This window comes from Ovis canadensis, chromosome 15 (genome assembly GCF_042477335.2).
Source record: "Ovis canadensis isolate MfBH-ARS-UI-01 breed Bighorn chromosome 15, ARS-UI_OviCan_v2, whole genome shotgun sequence".
NCBI lineage: Eukaryota > Metazoa > Chordata > Mammalia > Artiodactyla > Bovidae > Ovis > Ovis canadensis.
In genome coordinates, this window is record NC_091259.1 from 41,413,955 (window position 1) to 41,437,079 (window position 23,125).

The 23,125-nt window shown below is 39.5% G+C and overlaps 1 protein-coding gene across 1 annotated transcript in view; it reads left to right on the top strand.

The window, feature by feature from the left end:
• JHY (junctional cadherin complex regulator) overlaps window positions 1–23,125 on the top strand; it is a 78,280-nt gene that overhangs the window by 7,971 nt on the left and 47,184 nt on the right. The window contains exon 3 of the mRNA XM_069554214.1: window positions 15,797–16,313. Within this exon, the coding sequence (XP_069410315.1) occupies window positions 15,797–16,313 (517 nt within the window). The remainder of the gene's footprint in view (window positions 1–15,796; window positions 16,314–23,125) is intronic.

Genomic DNA, 23,125 nt, shown 5'->3' on the forward strand with positions numbered 1-23,125 from the left:
GGAGGTGGGTCATAGAGGATCTTGCTTAGATTTATGTCATCAAATGTTCTGCTTATGTTTTCTTCTAAGAGTTTTATAGTTTCTGGTCTTACATTTAGGTCTTTAATCCATTTTGAGTTTATCTTTGTGTATGGTGTTAGGATGTGTTCTAATTTCATTCTTTTACATGTAGCTGTCCAGTTTTCCCAGAACCATTTATTGAAGATGCTATCTGTGCCCCATTGTATATTCTTGCCTCCTGTGTCAAAAATAAGGTACCCATAGGTGCATGGGTTTATTTCTGGGCTTTCTATCTTGTTCCATTGGTCTATATTTCTGTTTTTGCACCAGAACCACACTGTCTTGATGACTGTAGCTTTGTAGTATAATCTGAAGTCAGGAAGGTTGATTCCTCCAGCTCAATGCTTCTTTCTCAAGACTGCTTTGGCTATTTGGGGTCTTTTGTGTTTCCATATGAATCGTGAAATATTTTGTTGTAGTTCTGTGAAAAATGTCATTGGTAATTTGATAGGGATTGCACTGAATCTGTAGCTTGGATTTGGTAGTATAGTCATTTTCACAATATTGATTCTTCCTACCCAGAAACATGGAATATGTTTATGTCATCTTTGTTTATGTCCATCTGTTTATGGCATCTTTGCTTTCTTTCATTAGTGTCTTATAATTTTCTGTATACAGTCCTTTTGTCTCCTTAGGTAAGTTTATTCCTAGATATTTAATTCTTTTTGTTGCAATGGTGAATGGGATTGATTCCTTAATTTCTCTATCTGATTTTTCATTGTTAGTAAATAGAAATGCAAGTGATTTCTCTGTATTGATTTTGTATCCTGCAACTTTGCTAAATTCACTGATTAGCTCTAGTAATTTTCTGATAATTATCTTTAGGGTTTTCTATGTATAGTATCATGTCACCTGCAAACAGTGAGAGCTTTACTTCTTTTCCAATCTGGATTCCTTTTATTTTTCTTCTCTGACTGCTGTAGCTAGGACTTCCAGAACTATGTTGAATAATAGTGGTGAAAGTGGACACCCTTGTCTTGTTCCTGATCTTAGGGGGAATGCTTTCAGTTTTTCACCATTGAGAATAATGTTTGCTGTACGTTTATTATATATGGCCTTTACTATTTTGAGGTAGGTTCCTTCTATGCCCATTTTTTGAAGAGTTTTAATCATAAATGGGTGCTGAATTTTGTCAAAGGCTTTTTCTACATCTATTAAGACGATCATATGGTTTTTCTTTCAATTTGTTAATATGGTGTATCACATTGACTGATTTGCGTATACTGAAGAATCCTTGCATCCCTGGAATAAACCCAACTTGATCATGGTGTATGAGCTTTTTGATGTGTTGCTGAATTCTGTTTGCTAAAATTTTTGTTGAGGATTTTTGCATCTAGTTCATCAGTGATGTTGGCCTGTAGTTTTCTTTTTTTATGTTTTCTTTGTCTGCTTTTGTTATCAGGGTGATGGTGGCCTTGTAGAATGAGTTTGGAAGTATTCCTTCCTTTGCAGTTTTTTGAAAGAGTTCTAGAAGGATAGGCATTAGCTCTTCTCTAAATATTTGATAGAATTCTCCTGTGAGGCCATGTGGTCCTGGGCTTTTGTTTTTTGGGAGATTTTTGATCACAGCTTCAATTTCAGTGCTTGTAACTGGGTTGTTCATAGTTTCTATTTCTTCCTAGTTCAGTCTTGGAACATTGAACTTTTCTAAGAGTCTGTTCATTTCTTCCATGTTATCCATTTTATTGCCATAGAGTTGTTCATAATAGTCTCTTATAATCCTTTGTATTTCTTCATTGTCTATTATAACCTCTCCTTTTTCATTTTTAATCTTGTTGTTTTGATTCTTTTCTCTTTTTTCTTGATGAGTCTGGCTAAAGGCTTGTCAATTTTGTTTATCCTCTCAAAGAACCAGCTTTTAGTTTTATTAATCTCTACTATTGCTTCTTTCATTTCTTTTTCATCTATTTCTTCTCAGATCTTTATGATTTCTTTCCTTCTACTAATTTGGGGGCAGGGGTTGTCCTTCTTTTTCCAGTTGTTTTGGGTGTAAAGTTAGGTTGTCTATTTGATGTTTTTCTTATTTCTTGAGGTAAGATTGTATTGCTATAAACTTCCTTCTTAGAACTGCTTTTGCTGCATCCCATTGGTTTTGAGTTGTCAGGTTTTCATTGTCATTAGTTTCTAGAAATTTTCTGATTTCCCTTTTGATTTCTTCAGCAACCTGTTGGTTATTTAGGAACATGTTGTTTAATCTCCATATCTTTGTGTTTCTTAGTTTTTTTCTTGTAATTCATATCTAGTCTCATACCATTGCGGTTGGAGAAGATGCTTGATATGATTTCAGTTTTCTTAAATTTACTGAGGTTTGATTTGTGACCCAAGATGTGGTCTATCATGGAGAATGTTCCATGTACACTTGAGAAGAAGGTGTATTTTGCATTTGGATGGAATGTCCTGAAGATATCCTTCTCATCTAACGTACCATTTAAGACTTGTGTTTCCTTATTAATTTTCTGTTTTGATGATCTGTCCATTGGTGTGAGTGGGGTGTTAAAGTCTCCTACTATTATTGTGTTACTGTCAATTTCTCCTTTTATGTCTGTTAGTGTTTGTCTTATGTATTGAGGTGCTCCTATGTTGGGTGCATAGATATTTATAATTGTTATGTCTTCCTCTTGGATTGATCCCTTGATCATTATGTAGTGTCCTTCCTTATCTCTTATAATATTCCTTATTTTAAGGTCTATTTTGTCTGATATGAGAATTGCTACTCCAGCTCTCTTTTCCTCACTATCTGCATGGAATATATTTTTCCATACTCTCACTTTCATCAGTCTTTAGGTCTGAAGTGGGTCTCTTGTAAACAGCATATATATGGGTCTTGTTTTTGTATCCATTCAGCCAGTCTGTGTCTTTTGGTTGGAACATTTAATGCATTTACATTTAAAGTAATTATTGATATATATGTTCCTATAGCCATTTTCTTAATTGTTTGGGGTTGATTTTGTAGATCTTTTTTCTTCTCTTGTATTTCTTAACTGTATAAGTCCTTTTAACATTGTTGTAAAGCTGGTTTGGTGGTACTGAATTCTCTTAACTTTTGCTTGTCTGAAAACCTTTTTATTTCTCCATCAGTTTTGAATGAGATCCTTGCTGGGTACAGTAATCTTGATTGTAGATTTTTCCCTTTCAGTACTTTAAGTATATCCTGCCATTCCCTTATGGTCTGAAGAGTTTCTGCTGAAAAGATCAGCTGTTAAGCGTATGGGGTTTCCCTTGTATGGGGTTCTCCCTTGCTGTTTTTAATATTCTTTCTTTGTGTTTAGTCTTTGTTAGTTTAGTTAGTATTTGTCTTGGTGTTTCTCCTTGGGTTTATCCTCTATGGGACTCTTTGTGCCTCTTAGACTTGATTGACTACTTCCTTTTCCATGTTGGGGGAATTTTCAACTATAATTTCTTCAAAAACTTTCTCATACTCTTTTTCTCTTTTTTTTTCTGGGACCCCTATAATTTGAATGTTGGTGCATTTGATATTGCCCCAAAGGTCTCTGAGACTGTCCTCGGTTCTTTTCATTCTTTTTACTTTATTCTGCTCTTCAGAAGTTATTTCCACCATTTTATCTTCCAGCTCACTGATTCGTTCTTCTGCTTCAGATATTCTGCTATTGACTCCTTCCAGAGTATTTTTGATTTCAGTAATTGTGTTGTTTGTCTCTGTATGTTTATTCTTTAATTCTTCTAGGTCTTTGTTAATTGATTCTTGCATTTTCTCCATTTTGTTTTCAAGGTTTTTGACTATCTCTACTATCATTATTCTGAATTCTTTTTCAGGTAGTTTGCCTATTCCCTCTTCATTTCTTTGGACTTCTGTATTTCCAGTTTGTTTCTTCATTTGTGTAGTATTTCTCTGCCTTTTCATTATTTTTTTTAACTTATTGTGTTTGAGGTCTCCTTTTCCCAGGCTTCAAGGTTGAATTCTTTCTTCCTTTTGATTTCTGCCCTCCTAAGGTTGCTCCAATGGTTTGTGCAAGCTTCGTATAGGGTGAGATTTGTGCTGAGTTTTTGTTTGTTTGTTTGTTTTTCCTCTGATGGGCGAGGATGAGTGAGGTGGTAATCCTGTCTGCTAATGACTGGGTTTGTGTTTTTGTTTTGTTTGTTGTTTAGATGAGGCATCCTGCACAGAGTACTACTGGTGGTTGGGTGATGCTGGGTCTTGTATTCAAGCGGTTTCCTTTGTGTGAGTTCTCACTATTTGATACTCCCTAGGGTTAGTTCTCTGATAGTCTAGGGTCTTGGAGTCAGTATTCCCACTGTAAAGGCTCAGAGCTTGATCTCCTGTGTCACAAAGTAATTTAGTGGAAGAGATGAAATGGGCACCCAGCTCTCAATTTTCAATCCAGGGATCGTTTTCACTACACAGGATCCCCTTAGAAGAGCCATTGGTTCTCTGTCTTTTTCAGAGCACTGGAGGAAGAGACAGTCAACACTCAGGAGTAAGAAGAAAAGTAACAATTTCACAAATCCATAGTAGCCGGAAGAATGTGACACTTTAGACTCCAAGGGAGTCCCAAAAACATCAATGTATTTTTAAATAAAGAATAATACAAAGTCAAAAGCATGGTTAGGGCATTGGCCTTCTGATTCACAGATCCTAAAACGATAGTATTTTCCTTAGACTGATTTGTCTTGGAAACATTAATGAAAGACTATAATCCCCAGGATTAGAGTGGGTGATGGCCCTAGTAATTGTTTGGCTGTGCAATGCTTCATACATTGACTGGAGAACCAGTTCTCCACTATAAAGGAAAACACAACCAAAGCATTTAGTCAAGTAGTGCCTCAAAAATATCATCCAAAGACTTCCCTTATAATCCGGTGGCTAAGACTTTGCACTCCAATGCAGGGGGCCCAGATTCAATCCCTGATCAGGGAGCTAGATCCAGCATGCCACAACTGAAAGATCCTGCAACCAAGGCCCCAGCATAACCAAATAAAAACAACTTTTAAAGCCTTAAAAAAATATCATCCAGCTGAGCATTTCCTTACTGGCCCCTTTCTCTGTTCATCTTGGAAACTTTTCCTTGGTGTATCGTTGCTTGGATCTGAGTAGTTTATGAGTCGAGAAATAGACAAATTGGTCACAGGCTCTCAATATGAAATTCAAGAGTGCTTTCATTTCTGTCAGGTAGATGGCATTCTGGGAACTGTAGTTCAAAATAATTAGTCAAAGCCTTGCCTTAAAACCAAGCAAAATCTCTTTCTTCTTGCTTTTGTGGGCAACCATTTTAAAAGCTGCCTGCCAAGTCACTTGAGCTCTACTCTTGTGTTTTGATGTTACTAGAACCTCCTCAAAGCAATTGCTCCCTTGTACCTCAGCAAAGTCAAGCCTCAGCTCAATGTATATGGATTAGAAAAACCTTTTACTTAATAGAAATTGGAGCAGCATTGACTGCAGTGAATGAATCAAGAGTAGAAAGAGGATCTTCACATGATAATCCTTAAACCCCACTTCAGAACTAGCCTTATGACACTCGGCACTCAGGGAAAAGGAGATCAATGTAATTCCTAGAGTATTAGAAATAACCTCTTCAGCCCTGTGGCCCTCTGAAGCCTCATATGTTAAAAAAAAAAAATCAGAAAGCAGCAATACAGTAACTGGTATATGTGTTTGATAAGGTTTTATTTACAAAAATACCTCAATATAATTAGCTACTATTTGGAGGACCATTTGCTTGATATATACTATCTCATTTATCACAACAAGAGGCTCTTAAACAAATTTTGCAGATGGGGAACCAAGGCTCTGAAAGTTTTGTTAGGTGTATGTAGCTACTAAGTGGCCAAGCCAGAAATTAAACTGAATGAACTGTCTTCTAACTCCAAAGTCTGTGTCTCCAGTTGTATGTATCTGGATAGGTGATCAAGGACTGATCTAGTCAAGAACTCAGTTTTGCTCTCTATCAGAAATTAAAGCTGTAACAGCTTCAATATGGACCGAACTGAGGCCAGATTAAATATGCATGTAAAATGATAAATTTTAGTTAAGTAATACAAATCTGTAATGGATCCTGTATCCTCAGAACACAATAAACATTGATGGTGTTTTACTTCGGGGCAGGAGGATCATTTGTTGTTGTTCAGTCACTCAGTCGTGTCCAACTCTTTGTGACCCCACGGACTGCAGCACACCAGGCTTCCCTGTCCTTCACTACCTCCCAGAGCTTGCGCAGATTCACATCCATCAGAATGACAGTAGCCTGTATTCCCCAGCAACTCTACTGGAAAACAGAATGTTTTCCTTCAGTGAAGGCTCTCTCATCACCTGGGAAGCAGAACCCTCACCAAATATCTCCCATTCTGTCTAACAGACCACCTTGTGCCAGAAATTACTGGGTGGAAGACAGGTGAGGGAAGGTATTCTTAGTTAACTTGAATATTCAGAATTGACTGAAAGTAAGAAAAGGACTCAGAAAACGAAGATCATGGCATCCGGTCCCATCACTTCATGGGAAATAGATGGGGAAACAGTGGAAACAGTGTCAGAGTTTTTTGCGGGGGGGACTCCAAAATCACTGCAGATGGTGACTGCAGCCATGAAACTAAAAGACGCTTACTCCTTGGAATAAAAGTTATGACCAACCTAGATAGCATATTCAAAAGCAGAGACATTACTTTGCCGACTAAGGTCCGTCTAGTCAAGGCTATGGTTTTTCCAATGGTCATGTATGGATGTGCGAGTTGGACTGGGAAGAAAGCTGAGTGCCGAAGAATTGATGCTTTTGAACTATGGTGTTGGAGAAGACTCTTGAGAGTCCCTTGGACTGCAAGGAGATCCAACCAGCCCATTCTGAAGGAGATCAGCCCTGGGATTTCTTTGGAAGGAATGATGCTGAAGCTGAAACTCCAGTACTTTGGCCACCTCATGTGAAGAGTTGACTCATTGGAAAAGACACTGATGCTGGGAGGGATTGGGGGCAGGAGGAGAAGGGGACAACAGAGGATGAGATGGCTGGATGGCATCACTGACTCGATGGACGTGAGTCTGAGTGAACTCCGGGAGTTGGTGATGGACAGGGAGGCCTGGCGTGCTGCGATTCATGGGGTAGCAAAGAGTCGGACATGACTGAGTGACTGAACTGAACTGAAGAAAAGGACTCAGGAATAATCATCTGCATTTTTGTGGTAGTATATAATTTTTCCTCTCAAAAGCTTTCACATATATATATGAAATATGTAGTATTTGTATATAAATATGTTGTGTGTGTGTGTGTATATATATATATAGTTGACCCTTGAACAAAATGAATTTGAACTGAATGGGTTCACTCACATGAAGATTTTTTGTTAATAAATAGTACTACAGTAGTACAAAACCCACAGTTGGTTGAATTACTGGATGTGGTACCGTGGATACAGAGGGTGGGTCCTGCCACTTGAGCATCCACAGAATTTGGTATTCTCAGCATGTCCTGGAACCAATCCCTCACACATACCAGGGATGACTGTATGTTGTCTCCGATTAACAATACAAGAATCAAGTGAAGTACTGAATGGTGATTTCTAGGACTTAAATATTAGTATGGGATAAGCAAAACCAAAAGTAGGTAGAGAGACTTAGTAAAAACCCAAACTCAGAATTTTAACTTTCCCCTCCAATTTCACACATAAGATATATTTGAGCTGATGAGAGATTATTTCCTCTCATAAGTGTCGTAGAGATTTATTTTTCTCCCTCTGGTTGGGAGAGTAAAGAAACTTGAGGCTAAGTGTAATATTCTAGTTTTATCAAGAACATTCTGAGAGCTTCCAGGCATCAACTTTCATTCCTGTTGGTTTCTAGCAACATTCATTCATGTTAATTTATGTTGTCTTGATGAGATTTTCCATTTAAGGTCATTGGCTGGCCAGCCTCTTCAAATGCATTCTACTCTATACCCAAGGGCTTCCCAGGTGGCTCAGTGGTAAAGAATCTGCCTGCCCATGCAGGAGATGCAAGAGACACAGGTTTGATTGCTGAGTGGGGAAGATCCTCCTGGAGAAGGAATTGGCAACCCACTCCAGTATTGTTGCCTGGGAAATCCCATGCACAGAGGAGCCTGGCAGGCTACAGTCCATAATGTCGCAGAGAGTCATGAGCATGCGTGCGCATGTACCCAGTCCTCTGGGGTTCACACAGTATTTGGCGATAGCTACTAGCATGTTGGTTATTTATTTCTGATCACATGGGTATCATCATATCAAAGAAGAGACCTGCTGTCATAGGTACTGGCCACTGCTGTCTTATGTCCACTTGCTCACTAACTATGCAGCTGTGAAACCCTGACACGCTCCTCAGAGCAGGCATTGTGCCATCATGACAGACGAGCAGTCAGAGGAGGAAGTGAAGTGTGTGCGTGGGCATGAATTATGTCTATTAGAGGCACAGGCGCCGCCAGAAATGCTAATGCTACCGTGACTCCTGGGGTTTTATTGCCCTCGGAGACGACCATGAGTTCCTTTCCAGCTTATTTCCAAATGGGGATGCATTACTGTGTTAAAATAAGTAAATAAACAGTGAGTTCGAAACCTCACAATGTGTTATTGAAATTTATATCACCTACAGTCCTGCCACTTTATCAAGAGGAAGACTGTAACCAAGTAACTAAGGAGATAAGTTTAATTGACAACCTTCACTGTATTCATCTGTTTCTACTCCCTGACAAATTTGGAAATGTGGAAATCTTTGGTTACTATAATTTTTTAATGGATGGAATTAAAAATTTTTTCCCAACCCCTATGTATATTAGTGAGTTTCCCATGATAGGCCCAATTCAGTTTTTAAAATGGTGGATTCTTAGAGCTGTTTGGTCTTTTAAAGGTCAGCCTATCCCTTACTGTATTAATAAAAGGTGGAACCTGAGGCCTAGAGTGGATAAGAAACTTACCCAAGTTCACATAACTGCTCAGTGGCAAAATCTGGACTAGGGCTCAGGTGTCAAGGCCTCTCCAGTGCTCTTCCCATGACATCACAGCTACCTTGCAATTCCAATGCCATTAGTATCTGGCAGTTAAAATACAAGAGAGGACTTCCCTGGTGGTCCAGTGGTTAATATCTTACCTTCCAATGCAAGGGATGCGGGTTCCATCTCTGGTCAGGGAGCTAAGATCCTACATGCCTCTTGGCAAAAAAAAAAAAATATATATATATATATATATATAAAACAGAAAAAATATTGTAACAAATTCAGTCTAGACTTTAAAAATGGTATGTGTGTGCTCAGTTGTATGACTCTCTACAATCCCATGGACTGTACCACACCAGGCTCCTCTGTCCATGGAATTTTCCAGGCAAGAATACTGGAGTGGATTTTCTTAAAAATGGTCCACATCAAAAAAAAAAAAAATTCTTAAAAAAGTACAAGAAACTAGCACCTGGAAGTGCTGTCAATCTAGGTCTGTGCCTTTTAGCCACTGTTTCTGGAGAATGAAAAGAACTCCCGAGCTTTCCACAGAAAATGTCTGGCAGGAGCATTGTAAACTGTCACTGAAGGAGGGAATTCTGTTTCTAAATATGTTCTGTGTCATACAGCATTTCCCTTGTGAGGATGCAGCCTTTGTTTCATGTAAGATAATCTTAATGGAAACGAGGTACTGGAATTTCACATTGCAATTACTAGCATGCCCTCTTAAGATAATTTAACTCAGAGATTGTCCATGAATCAACACTGGTACTATAAGAACCTGGTGCAAATATTTGGTTATCTTGCAGCCAAAAGCTGTTGTCAAAAAAGGGAGACTTTGATTGGAATTATCCAAACTGTATGACTGCAGTCAACAAAACTCACCAGATAACATAATAATCCAACCCCTTCACTTGTGGATAGTCTTTGGCCTTTGGTTCATTAAACTACTTTTCTTCTATTAAAATGTTTAATTTTTTTAGCAGAATAAATACCTGCATTAGATGAAATTTTCTGGGTTGTAAATAGCCTTCCCAAAGGATTTCAATATACTTGTGGAACCTTTTTGTTTCATACTTGCAAAAGTGATTTTTTTGATCCTTTGGATTTATTTCATTTTATTTACTTAAAAGCTGTTGATAAAAAGATTAAGATAAGCACAGAATTCAGAAATCCTTGGAAGCAATTGTCAGATTTATTGCTCCTTAAAGAAGCATTAAAAACTGTACACTTAAACAGAAATTAAATTTGCTGTTCATATCCATAAAAGATTTAATGGCATATAAATTGGGAATAATTGTTCTGTTTAAAAGGATTAAATTAAACCTAAATCAATAATAACATGTGCAGTTTCAATTTAACTGCCTACTTAAAATAAAGTGGCAAAGAAATAACTGCTAAATGATTAATAGCAATGCTTTTATTCACCTCCTTGACAGGCAAAATGGCCAGTTATTGAATATTTTATTATGAGTGCAAAGGATGTTAATTGTACTAGAAACATGCTCTAATTTTAGTAATTTTTTGATTGAATACTAAACTGAACACGAAGCTCTTCGTCAAATGGAGATTTGATTTTATTTGGACTGAAGTTGTCACAGCCAGTGCTCAAATATGGTCCATTAGAGACAGCAAATAGGATGGCATATGCCTAGGAGACCACCCTCCCGTTCCTCTCTGCATCCATCTCTAACCTGGGCATCCGAAGGGCAGACCTGGCATCTGTTGTCTGAATGGCAACAAAAGCACTGTGTACTCATTGTCTAACCTCCCTATCCAATGGGGAGAAAACGAGGTGTGTGTTTTGTGTGCACATGATTACCGATGAAGGAGCACTTCACACTCATTTTGTTCCAGTGTGTTGACCTGGACCACACAACACAATGGAGCATCTCAGCACACAAGCTCAGAACAATGGGCTTCTTTAGTATCATGTTCTATTTCAACCATTAGATTTGTTTCTGTGAAGTATTACAGCTTTTCACGCTCCTGAGTTTGCAAAACATAACCTCCCATTTGTCCCTACATATGGTTTCCATCAAAAGGAAGAGAAAGGGGCATGTTTTAAGATAGTCATTGTAGCTGTACACGGTACAGTGTAATTAAAGCTCTTAGAAGAGCCACATTTTCTGATTCTAATCTTATAAATACGCATTATTAGAGTGTCTCTTCAAACGATTGGTTCAAAAATATCTTTCACAGCCCAAGCAACTCAGTATGTCTGATTTGTTTCAAAGCCTTCTGAATTTTCCAGATTTCACTCAAAACACCCGTCTTTTCCAGGGTGTGTGATGCTGCTTGGCAGTGTCTGATGGCAATTTGTTGAGGCTAGAAATTATATCTCCTTCTGAAAGCCTAAAATAATTGAATTCTCCCAGTTTTATCTTCCTCATCTCTCAGCAGTGCCTAAAATTTCTCATCGTGTGGAAACATAGACATTTCTTAATCCCATTTTCCTAAATCACAGTTCATGACGCTTAGTTCTTTGGAAAAAATTTTAATCTTTTTTTTTAAGAGAGTGTATTCATTCTTTCAGGCCACTAAGGTGCCGCTTAGTGCATCACAAGACAACACTGTGTCCTGGAAATAACTTAGGCCTTAGGGAGAAAAAAATCCCTTGAGATCCAATCAGCAGGAAGCACAAGACATATCAGTGTCGTGTCCTGTGACAAAACGCAAAACACAGCAACAGACTCCAGTGACGGAGCCTGTCGGCACGCGCTTTCATAGCAGACCCTTCCTGGGGCCTTCCTTACTCTGTGCCAAGAACATAGTTCTAGGGACTCCCCCAGTGGTCCAGTGACTAAGAATCTGCCTTGCAATGCAGGGACGCAGGTTTGATCCCTAGTCAAGGAACTAAGATCCCACATGCACGGGGCAACTAAGCCCTCAAGCCACAGCTAGAGAGAAGCCTGCGAGCCACAACGAAGCCCGTGTGCCGCAACTATGACCCAACACAACCAAATAAATATTTTTTAAAAAGCAAACACAGATAATAAGAAAATTATATCTTAAAAAAGAACATAGTTCTCAGCATATATATGTATACAAATGTGCTTAATACTCTCAATGACTATGAAGTAGGTACTATTATCTTTTTTTAGGTAGGTACTATTTGCATCCTTATTTTATTGATGAAGAAACTGAAGCACAGAGAACTACAATAACTTGCCCACACTCCCACGCTAACTGGCAGCACAAGGAATTCAGTGCAGGCAATCTGATCCTCACTCTCTAAACCTCAGTTTCTTCATCTATTAAATGGACATAATAGTGACACCTCCCCATAGGGTTGCTCTGAGGTTAAAAAAGGAGATTCATTATAAGCATTCCCTAGATCAGCACGGCATAATATGTTCTATCTTCCCAAAGCCAGCACTCTACAACCCAGCCTAGGAAAGCGGTGGGCCAGTGGGCCCCAATAAGATGCGTCACTTTATAAGAATTTGTCTTTTAATTTATTTTTGAGTCTTCATTGCTGCGCGGGCTTCTCTCTGGTTGTGGATAGCAGGGACTACGCTCTAGCTGCGGTGCTTATGCTTCTCTTTGCAGTGGCTTCTCTGGTTGTGGAGCACAAGCTCTAGGCTCACGTGCCTCAGTGATTGCAGCCCATGGGCTCAGTAGTTGCTGCTCCCAGGCTCTAGAGCACAGGCTCAATAGTCGCGGTGCACAGGCTTAGTTGCTCCACAGCACGTGGGATCTTCCTGGGCTAGAGACTGAACCCTTATCTCCTGCATTGGCAGGCTGATTCTTTACCACTGAGCCACCAGGGAGGCCCAGATGTATCACTTTTAAATTTGCCAAGCCCTGCTTTAAACAGCGCAAAGAAGAAGGCTACTTGTTCTAAAACTTTCCCCCCAAAACCGTATATAAGCCGTAGATAACCGTAGATAAGCCCTTTGAACACCACATCACTGTGCCTATCCAAATATATCTGTCTTACTTTATTCTTTAATTGAGTGATTTTGCTAAATTAAACCCAAACTTTCAAGTTAATGGAGTTAAGCCATACCCTTCACGGAATTTACAAAGCCCTACAAAATTTCACCTCGGCTTAACCCTGAGCTTCACTCCTCAACCGTCCCCACTCCTAGCCTCCACTTTATCCTGCAAAATTTGTCCTTTGAAAGCCCCATGTTCTCTCGCTCCTCTGTCCCTTTTTACAAGTTGCTTCCTCAGCCTGGCTTAGACTCTCTGCCCTTCTCAGACTTCGGTATCAGCGAAGCCATCAGTGCCTTCAGAAAGCTTCCCTTTCTCCCAAGCTGGGACTCGGTGTCCCTCCATTCTCCTGCTCGCTGCACTCATGGCTCCAGCTGTAAATCGCTCATTTCCTGGTCTGTATCCCCAACTGAGCTCACCACCATCTCCCCCTAACTTGTGTGGGGATGTGCAGTCGTGTCCGACTCTTTGTAAACCCGTGGACTGTAGACCACCAGGCTCCTCTGTCCGTGGAATTTTCCAGGCAAGAATACTAGAGTGACTTGCCATTTCCTATCCCAGGGGATCTTCCCGACCCAGGGATCGAACATCTCCTGCATTGACAGGCATGTTCTTGACCATTAGCACCACCTCCCCCTAACTTAGTACGTGCTCAATAAACATCTATAGAATCACTGAACAAGCAAATGCATGAAGAAAGTTAAATTCTGTCAAATCAAGTGAATGAATGAATGAGGAGAGTTAAACTCACATTTTCCTTTGAATATATCATAGATATGAGAAAATGACACATTTCTTCATTTAAAAAAATACTTTCTATCTTTATTTATTTGACTCTTTTCATCTTTTCTTCCATTGCTGAAACTTTTACTTGATGCAGTGCAAAATAAGCCCTAAAGTCATTCACTGGTTTGGTCCAAAGAAAACAGCTTTTCTGCCTGTTTAAACACTAATTTACTATTGTTGGGTTTTTTTAAATATATAAATATCTAATGCTCAGTTATTGATTCAAGCATCACATTTTACCTCTTCTGTCCATAGCACATAGGGCAGAGGTTAGGGAAAGGAAGGCCAGCCCTCAGTCCCTGCTGCCCAGGACCTGACCTAGGTGAGGAGATACAGTTGCCATGGTGAACAGTGAACTAAGCACAAATACAGCACATGAATTTTGCTACATTGTCTCATCTGGCTTTTATGCAATCTTGAGAAATAAACAGAACAAATATAACTGATCCCTAACTTAAGGATGAGAGAAACTGGCTCAGAGATGACATGGTCTACCAACCGAGGCACAGATAGGTCGTGATGGACCCAGGACTTGAGCCCAGGTCTGTCTACTCCCAAATCCAGATTATGCCCCGCTGGACCAACCCCTGCTCCTGGGACAGTAGGGGGCATCGCACAGAGAGACCTCCTCAAAGCCCCAGAGGCAGGTTGCCCTGTGGAGTTCCAGGAGTGACGAGTCACACAGTTTGATGTCAGTTTCCTGACAATCACGGACCATCCATCCAGGCGCTTTGCTGGAGGAGAATATCATTTTTCTTCCCTCAGTGGAAAAGGAAGAGCAGTCCATCCCAATAAGTTTTCCATCTTAACATGTGAACTATGGATTCACAGTGACAAGGGGAACTCACCGGCAGTCCAGTGGGTTAGGACTCGGGACTTACACCATTGTGACCCAGGTTCAGTCCTGGATCAGGGAACTGACATCCCGTCCAGCAAGCCTTGCATCATGGTTAAAAAAAAGGACACTAAAAATTCAAAGTGACAATTTAGCAAGATATGGAAGTTGGGGCTTTCTGCTCTAGTTTCTGCTTTACATCAAATCAAAGAAATCTAGGTTCACATTAAGAAGACTAAATTAGCATTAGGGGCACCATTAGTTTGTTTACCCAGCATAAAATTATGTCCTCTGTAAACGGGAATATCAAATAGCATAAAAAGCCCAGATGATTTACATTTTCTTTTTGATTAGAGGATTGCATCTACTGTACTCAAGGAAAATCTCTCCCATTTAGCTTTTGAAGATCAAAGAGGCCATTAAATATGCCCATATTACCAGCATTTTTTTTTCCTTTTTTGATTAAGACTAGGAGGTGCTTTACAAATTGAGATCATCATAGGGAAAAAGGGAGGACTTGATTTGGGGTCATATGTACTGATTATGGACCCATTCATATGGACCAGGCAGGACCCTATGCTTAACCTTTTATTCATATAGGGCTTTTCTACACCTTAAAACACATGCTGACCTGTCTACTGAGTTTTGTGTACACAGACCTGACCCAGAGAATATGAGCTGAGAGCTTTCAGAGGCATTGTCTGATCCCAAATGTGAGGGATCTTCCCATAGCATATTTGAAAAAAAAGACAAAATGAAGTGATGAATAAAAATCACTGATACAGGAGGATGAACCTGTGTAGGTGTTCAGTTGGCATAAATCCTACTTTTCTCCCACAAAAGATGTAGACTGAGTCGTTGTCCAGGCAACAGTCGAATTTCCCTTCCTTGATAAACAGTTAAATGTGTATATCACCAGCTAAGTGTGAAATCCATTATATCCTCAGCAGCTTATTACTTATGCAACTTATGGTGTGTCTAAGTAATAGCATTCCTCTCATCAAGATGATTTCACTGGTTTAATGTTACAGACATTGGTTTTCCAGCATTTAGAAATGAACCATCCCCCTTTTTTATTCCATATTTCAGTGAACTTAGATAATGATGACTTTCTGCCCTTATGTGTAGTGTGTAGGCCTAGTCTAAGCCTGAAATGTGTCTTTCCCATGTTATATAGTAAAAAGGAAAATTGTAAGAGAAAGATGGAGATTGATGTTGAGTAAGATGGTCAGCTGAAGAGAATGAGTAATCTGTTTGGATGAAGGCCTTGACATTTCTTTTCTGCTCTGGGCAGCCAACAACCCACAGAAGACAAATACTCACACCTCCGATACGATCCAAACTGGAAGAGTAAGAAAGAGGAGGGGAAGTTGTTGCCTGTGGAAGCGTTGCCAGAGTCCGTGGACAGCTCTACAGAAAATCTGACTCTGGACCCACTCTACCCTTCCAAGGAGCCTTCGCTGGACCTCTCAGGGAGCAAAGGTGAACAGACACGCCCACGGAGCACAGCCTCCTTACTCGGGAGTGAATTCGTAAGCCCGAACTACGAGCTCAGCACCCACCGCTCTGAGCCGTTTTCCGTGCTGAGTGACAGTGATCCTGAGGAGAAGTCCAGCAACCTCTCTCAGTACTTGAAGAGTTCAAGTTCACGCAGAGGGCCGTTCCTGCCAGGATCACGCAGCCCTCGGCGAAGGAAGTCCAAACAGTATTTTGTGGAAAAGAACAAGCTGACTTTGGGATTACCCACTCCAAGAATGGACTCTTATCTTCAACTTCACAATAAAAAAAGGGGGGAAGGTCGCCTAGAACAGGTATGTAGCAACTTCTTAAAAATCTCTTCCGGGCACTAGGCTGGAATTTGCCTCTGTTTGAAATAGCTGGGTATCCCTTCCTTTGGGGTGGTGATGTCATTGTAAGCACCCGGCTGAGTAAAATAAACACCCTGTACCTTGCCCCTCTTTGAGAATTGGGGGATTATTCCACAAATTCTTAAAAGCAAAATAGAAGTCATTAGTGGCTTACAGTGCTGTAATTCAATTATTAGACCCAAAATGTTTCCATCCAAGGAACCATAGGTTTCTTTTGTTGTTTTTTTTTTAACTATAAACTCCATTAGATAAATTACAGAGCTGAGGGTTTGATCCTCTGTGTTGGCTGCCTTTTTTCCCACAAAAGCACTGGACTTCAATCCTATTAAATCCCTCTAGTACATTGGAGGTGACATGACACACTCATATCAGTAACAGCAACTGACAGAAGTGATTCTCAGCTCAGATTCTGTGTGTATGTATGTATGTGTGGAGAAGGAAATGGCAACCCACTCCAGTATTCTTGCCTCCAGAATCCTGTGGACAGAGGAGCCTAGTGGGTTGCTGTCCATAGGGTCGCACAGAGTCAGACACAACTGAAGCAACTTCACATGCGTGCATTGGAGAAGGAAATGGCATCCCACTCCAGTGTTCTTGCCTGGAGAATCCCAGGGATGGAGGAGCCTGGTGGTCTGCTGTCTATGGGGTCACACAGAGTCAGCCACAACTGAAGTGACTTCAGTTCAGTCGCTCAGTCGTGTTGACTCTTTGCGATCCCATGAACCACAGCACTCCAGGCCTCCCTGTCCATCACCAACTCCTGCAGTCCACCCAAACCCATGATCATTGAGTCGATGATGCCATCCAGCGATCTCATCCTCTGTCGCCCCCTTCTCCTCCTGCCAGCAATCATTACCAGCATCAGGGTCTTTTCAAATGGGTCAGCTCTTCGCATGAGGTGGCCAAAGTATTGGAGTTTCAGCTTCAGCATCAGTCCTTCCAGTGAACACCCAGGACCGAAGCGACTTAGCAGCAGCGCGCGCGTGCGTGCGTGCGTGTGTGTGTGTGTGTGTGTGTGTGTGTGTAGTGAAGTCACTCAGTCGTGTCCGACTCTTTGCAACCCCATGGAGTATAGCCTACCAGGCTCCTCCATCCATGGAATTTTCCAGGCAAGAGTACTGGAGTGGTCCGCCATTGCCTTCTCCAGAGGATCTTCCCAACCCAGGGACAGAACCTGGGTCTCCCGCATTGCAGGCAGTCGCTTTACTGTCTGAGCCACCAGGGAAGCTTTTATATATATGTGTATATATATATATAGGGTGGTAACACAAGGACGGCAGGGTACAACATGGGTATTTTTTTTATTATTATCCAGGTGATTCTATTATCTTTCCAGCTCCCATTGATAATCACTGTACTGTCTTTTAACCTGTGCAAATGATGCGATATGATTATAAACTTTAGTCTCTCTGTCTATAAAATTGGAATAATAGTATGTCCCCTCCCTTTCTCGTCTGATCATTTTGAGGGTTTATTCTACCCCAGATGATGGATTCAAGACCTGCTGGAGCCAGTAAACTTAGCTCTATTTCATGGATGCACATAAAGCTCACATCAACCCACCTCCTAGGGGACATGTTTGTGGACATGGAGAATAGAATGGCTGGATCAGTGCATCCACCACCCTTATTGGAGAAACAGATTGAAATTCATCACCCAACAATGTGGGATCATTTTCAAACATGAAGGAGAGGTTGTTAATATTAACTAGGGATGCCCTTGGGGCTTTCTAGGTGGTGCTAGTGGTAAAGAATCTGCCTGCAAATGCAGGAGACTCAGGTTCGATCCCTGGGTGAGGAAATTCCCATGGAATAGTAAATGACAACCCACTCCAGTATTCTTGCCTGGAAAATTCCATAGACAGAGGAGCCTGGAGGTCCATGGGGCCAAGGGGAGTCAGACATGACTCAGCCACTAAGCGTATGCACACACACATATGCACACACACAGGGATGCTTTTAGACCTATTCAAATTCAAACTGGTATTATTTAGGGTACTTTGACCTGTTCTAACCTGTGAGTATTTTCTGAAGGAACAAGAGAAAGTGAACATTTGTGATTTTTTTCTTAACTCAGGAAACTCTATGGTCTTAAAAGATTATGTCATATCCTTACCTTCGTAACTGAAAATAAAACAAAGGAGTGGATATGTATTTTTAGTTGATTATCAAAACAAATACTTAGCTGACCTCAAACAGAATTTTCAACATTTTTTACTCAGTTCCAGTTGTGAATGTACTTTTCCATGAAACTTACGTGACATTTAAAATTTTGCTTGGTCACTCATTTTAAAATACAAATAAATTCTGTGAAAGCTGTTTATGGTCAATAATTTCTCCTAGACTAAGGCAATATTTTTCCTTTATTTTTAAATGTATTCTCAAAAGAGAAGAGGCAAATAGTGAAGCAAAAAATAATTAGTTATATCTCCAATAATAAAACTGAAAAAAGGTTTATTATAAGCTCCTTAATTGACTTAATTGCTAATTTTTCTTAATAGTTATAGCTTAATTTACAAACAATATCAGGGTGTGTTGATTGTCACTGATTCCATAGCATAATTTTGTTTCATTATGCCTAGGAGGAAACTTTAAAGCAGTTCAGGTTTGCCCAATCTTTAAGCTCTCGAATTATTCTGTGAAATGGCCATGGATCTTTTCCTCCACTTTTTCCAGATTCAAATGTCTAAAGGCTGATTGCTAATTGTATTCAAAATTGTTTCTTCATCATTTTCTAACATACATTTCCTTCTTTTTACTCCAATTCCTTAAAAAAAAAAAAGATGCAAACTAGTTTGACCTAATAGTGATATACAATAATAGGTGTAACTTGTTTTTTGAATTATAGTCAGTAGCATAGAATGATGTGTTCACAAGTCATTATTTATGTATGAAGTATGTGCAGGTCTTTCTGCCAATACAGATTATATATTCCCTGATGGGCAGGAACTATACTTTGTACTTTTTAAGATTTTTTGGGGGGGGATGTAGATAATTTTTTAAGTCTTCACTGAATTTGTTATAGTACTATTTTTGTTTTATGCTTTGGTTTTTTGCCCACAAGGCATGTGGTTCTTAGCTCACCAACCAGGGATCAAACCTGCACCTGCAGCATTGGAAGGTAAAGTCTTAACCACTGGACCAACAGCGAAGTCCCTGTACTTATCTTTAAATCTTCTAGCCTAACATACTATCAGGGCTCAGTACATATATGGGAAACAAAATATGTCCATCTTCTGTCACCTCCAAACTATTCTCTTTACTGTGATTTGAAGTTTATGTGTGAGAAATGGTATTTCTAGAATAGTGGTTTGAAATCCTGGCTGGATTCAATTGGGGGGCGGGGGCGGGGCGGTGGAGAGAATGTGATCCTCACTACCCAGACCAGTTTACATCTCTGGATGAGATCCTGAGCATCAATATTTTTTAAAAAGACCCTCAGTGGTTCTAACATGAAGCCAGGTTTGAACAGCATTGTTCCACACTAGAGCAGTGGTTCTCATCCTTGGCTTCACATTGCAATCACCTGGAAAATGACAAGTGTCTTGGTTCCTGAGCCTGCAGCAACTGAAATTCTAATTTCACTTTTCTAATTTCACAGTTCTAGTTCTAAATTCTAATGCTTCACTTTGGAAGCACTGTGGAGCTTCCAGCGCTTGCCAGGTGACCCTAGTATCTCAGCAAGACTGAGAGTCGATGATCTAGAGCAGGGATTCACAAATGTTAGGTGTATCACAATCATCCAGTTGTTGTTGTTCAGTTGCTCAACTGTGTCCAGCTCTTTGTGACCCCAGGGACTGCAGCATGCCAGGCTTCCCTGTCCTTCACTATTTCCCAGAGTTTGCTCAAACTCATGTCCACTGAGTTGGTGATGCCACCCAAACATCTCGTCCTCTGTCGTCCCCTTGTCCCCTTCTTGTCCTTCCTCTCCTCCTCTAGAATCCTCTAGAGAGCTTGTTAAAGCAGCTTGCGGGACCTAACCCAGGGATTTCTGACCCATTAGGGGTAGGTGGGGCCCAAGGGTTTGGATTTTTCTACATAGTTGCCGAGTCCACTATTCTGCTACCAAGCCCACACTTTAAGAACCACTGATCTTCTTTCCTTCAAACCTCAAGGTATTTATGAACCCCCGTAGGGCGAGTTTAAATATAGATTTTGATCCAGTAGGTCTAGAGTGAGATTCAAGAGTCTGCATTCCCATCGAACTCCCAGGCGACGCCAAGGGTGCTGGTCCCTGGATGACACAGAAAGAACATAAAGGGTTTTCCAGAAATCTACAGTAACAATTGTGTAAGCCCCTGCTCATTGGCCCTTGATGTTTGCAGTGGTGGAGGATGTGAGGTAAGAAGTTGGGGTGGCAGGTTTGGAGGCTGTTTTAGATTAAGCAGCATCTGTTTGGAAGGGTTTCTTTTTGGAAATCTGTTTGTCCCTATTCATTTCTTTGAAAGAGATTATAAACATCTTACAACTAGAGATATTGAAAGGATAAATGAACTCTGTTGCTTAGTGAATGAATAAATGTCAATTACCACTACACAGTCAAGAAAACCCATCATTTTGTTGCAAATCTCCATGCCCAGTGAATCAGACAGGATCTTAAGCAGTGCATTGTTATTTGGGAAGATTAGAAATTAAGTCTAAGAAGTTCACAACACAACATCCCAGTAAAAATGTCAACCCATTTTAAAAAAAAAGGTTGAAAAGGTAATTATTAAGTTCACATAAGAAACAGGCAAGAATAATAATAACACAAGCTCTGGAAATTAAGAGTCATGAAAGATACGGCAAAAGCCATCACAATATTGTAAAGTAATTATATAATTAAAATAAACAAAATTTTTTTAAAAGAGTCATGAAAGAATGTAGCCCCACTAGATAACAGAGTATACTTAAACCCTCAATAATTAAACAATAAAGTTTTGTTTAATGCATTTACAGACACATAGAACAGAAAGTCTAGAATTAGGACCAAATTAGTGTGAGAATATATGATCTGACATAATTATTTGATAAAGGCAAGACCTCAAATCTGTGACGAAATGATGAGTTCTCCAAGAAAACAACTGGATAGACATTTGGGAAAAAATTAAGTTGTATACATACCCTATATCATATAACAAGATAAATCCCAAGTGGGTCAAATATTTAATTTTTAGAAATTAAACCACTGTATACATATGGCTGATTTATACTGCAGTACAGCAGAAACTAACACAGCATTGTAAAGAAAGTATACTCTAAAAAAAATTAAACCATAAAATACTAGCGGGAAAACAAGAAAATTTCATATAACTTTGAAATTATTCAAAATTCAGAATCTGCAAAACATAGATTAATTTGACTACACTTCCCCCTTGAGCAACATGGGTTTGATCACACAGGTCCACTTACTTGTGGTTTTTTAAAAATAAAGAAATACTACAGTACTACACAATGTTTAGTTGGTTGAATTCAGAGCTACAGAACTGAAGATACGGAGGGCTGACTGTAAAGTTACACATGGCTTTTCAACTGTATGGAGGGTCAGTGCCCCTAACCCTCACTTTGTACAAGGGTAAACTGTGTATAAATATCAAAAGCTTCTGTAAGAAAGAAAAGCATAAGAAAATCAAGATACAAAGAACTAGAAAAATATGTCTAATTCATATGACAAAGTAATAGCTCTAATATGTAAAAAGCTCCTAGAAGTCAATAAGAGACCAATAGACAGTATCTTTTGTGAATATAAAAATTCACAAAATATAGGAATATATAGTTCACAGAAAAATTAGTACATGTGGCTATTAAACATATGAAAACATATCCAACTTTGGTCATTTAGGAGAAATGCAAATTAATACTATATTGGGATTCCATTTTTCATCTATAATTAAACCAATAAAATTCCCAATTTTTTATTAACCTCTGGGCAAAAAAAAGTACAATCAAGCTGGTGAGAGAATAAATTGAACTAACTAGTATGGAGGACAAGTCGCTAATATCCACTTAAAATACAAATACTACACACACTCCTGAGAAAGCAAAGCATAATGGCCAAGAATATAGGCTTTCAAGCCAGGTTGGGTAACACTGCCACCTGCTAGCTGTCTGACCTTGGGCAGGCTGGGCAGCCTCTCTATGCCTTAGTTTTCCTCATCTTTACAATGGAGATGATAATAGTACCTTCTTTCCTCAAAGGATTATTAAAAAGATTAAGTGAATTAATATATGGAGAGTGCTTAACTTGATGCCTGGCTTATAGTGAATGCTATATAAGTGTTAGTAATTATTATTTTTTACATTTGACCCAACATCTTCCTCTCCCAGGACTGTATCCTTGTTATATGTGTGAAGTTTTGAAATAACCTTGTTCAAAATCATTCATTTCATCCTTATTTCTAATAGCAAAAGATTAGAAGGTACCCAGATGTCTATTATTTGGGAAATCTGTAATAAATTATGGTACATCCATATACCAGAGCATCCTATAGCTTAAAAAAAAAAAAGTTCCCCATGAACCATTATGGACAACCTCTCAGGATTTGTTGTTACTAAGACAGAAGTTAAAGTTGTAGAAAAGTGTATATAGTGCAAAAAAAGTGGGAGGAATAAAAATATATATTTTTTCTTGATATGCTTTTAAAATAGTGAGAAAGAATACATAGGTGGTTAATTGTAGAGGATGGGGCAGAAAAAGAGTAGGAGCACAATTCTTCATTTCATGCCTTTACATATGTCTTACTTTTGAACCATGCTTACGTGTTTGCAATATCTAGT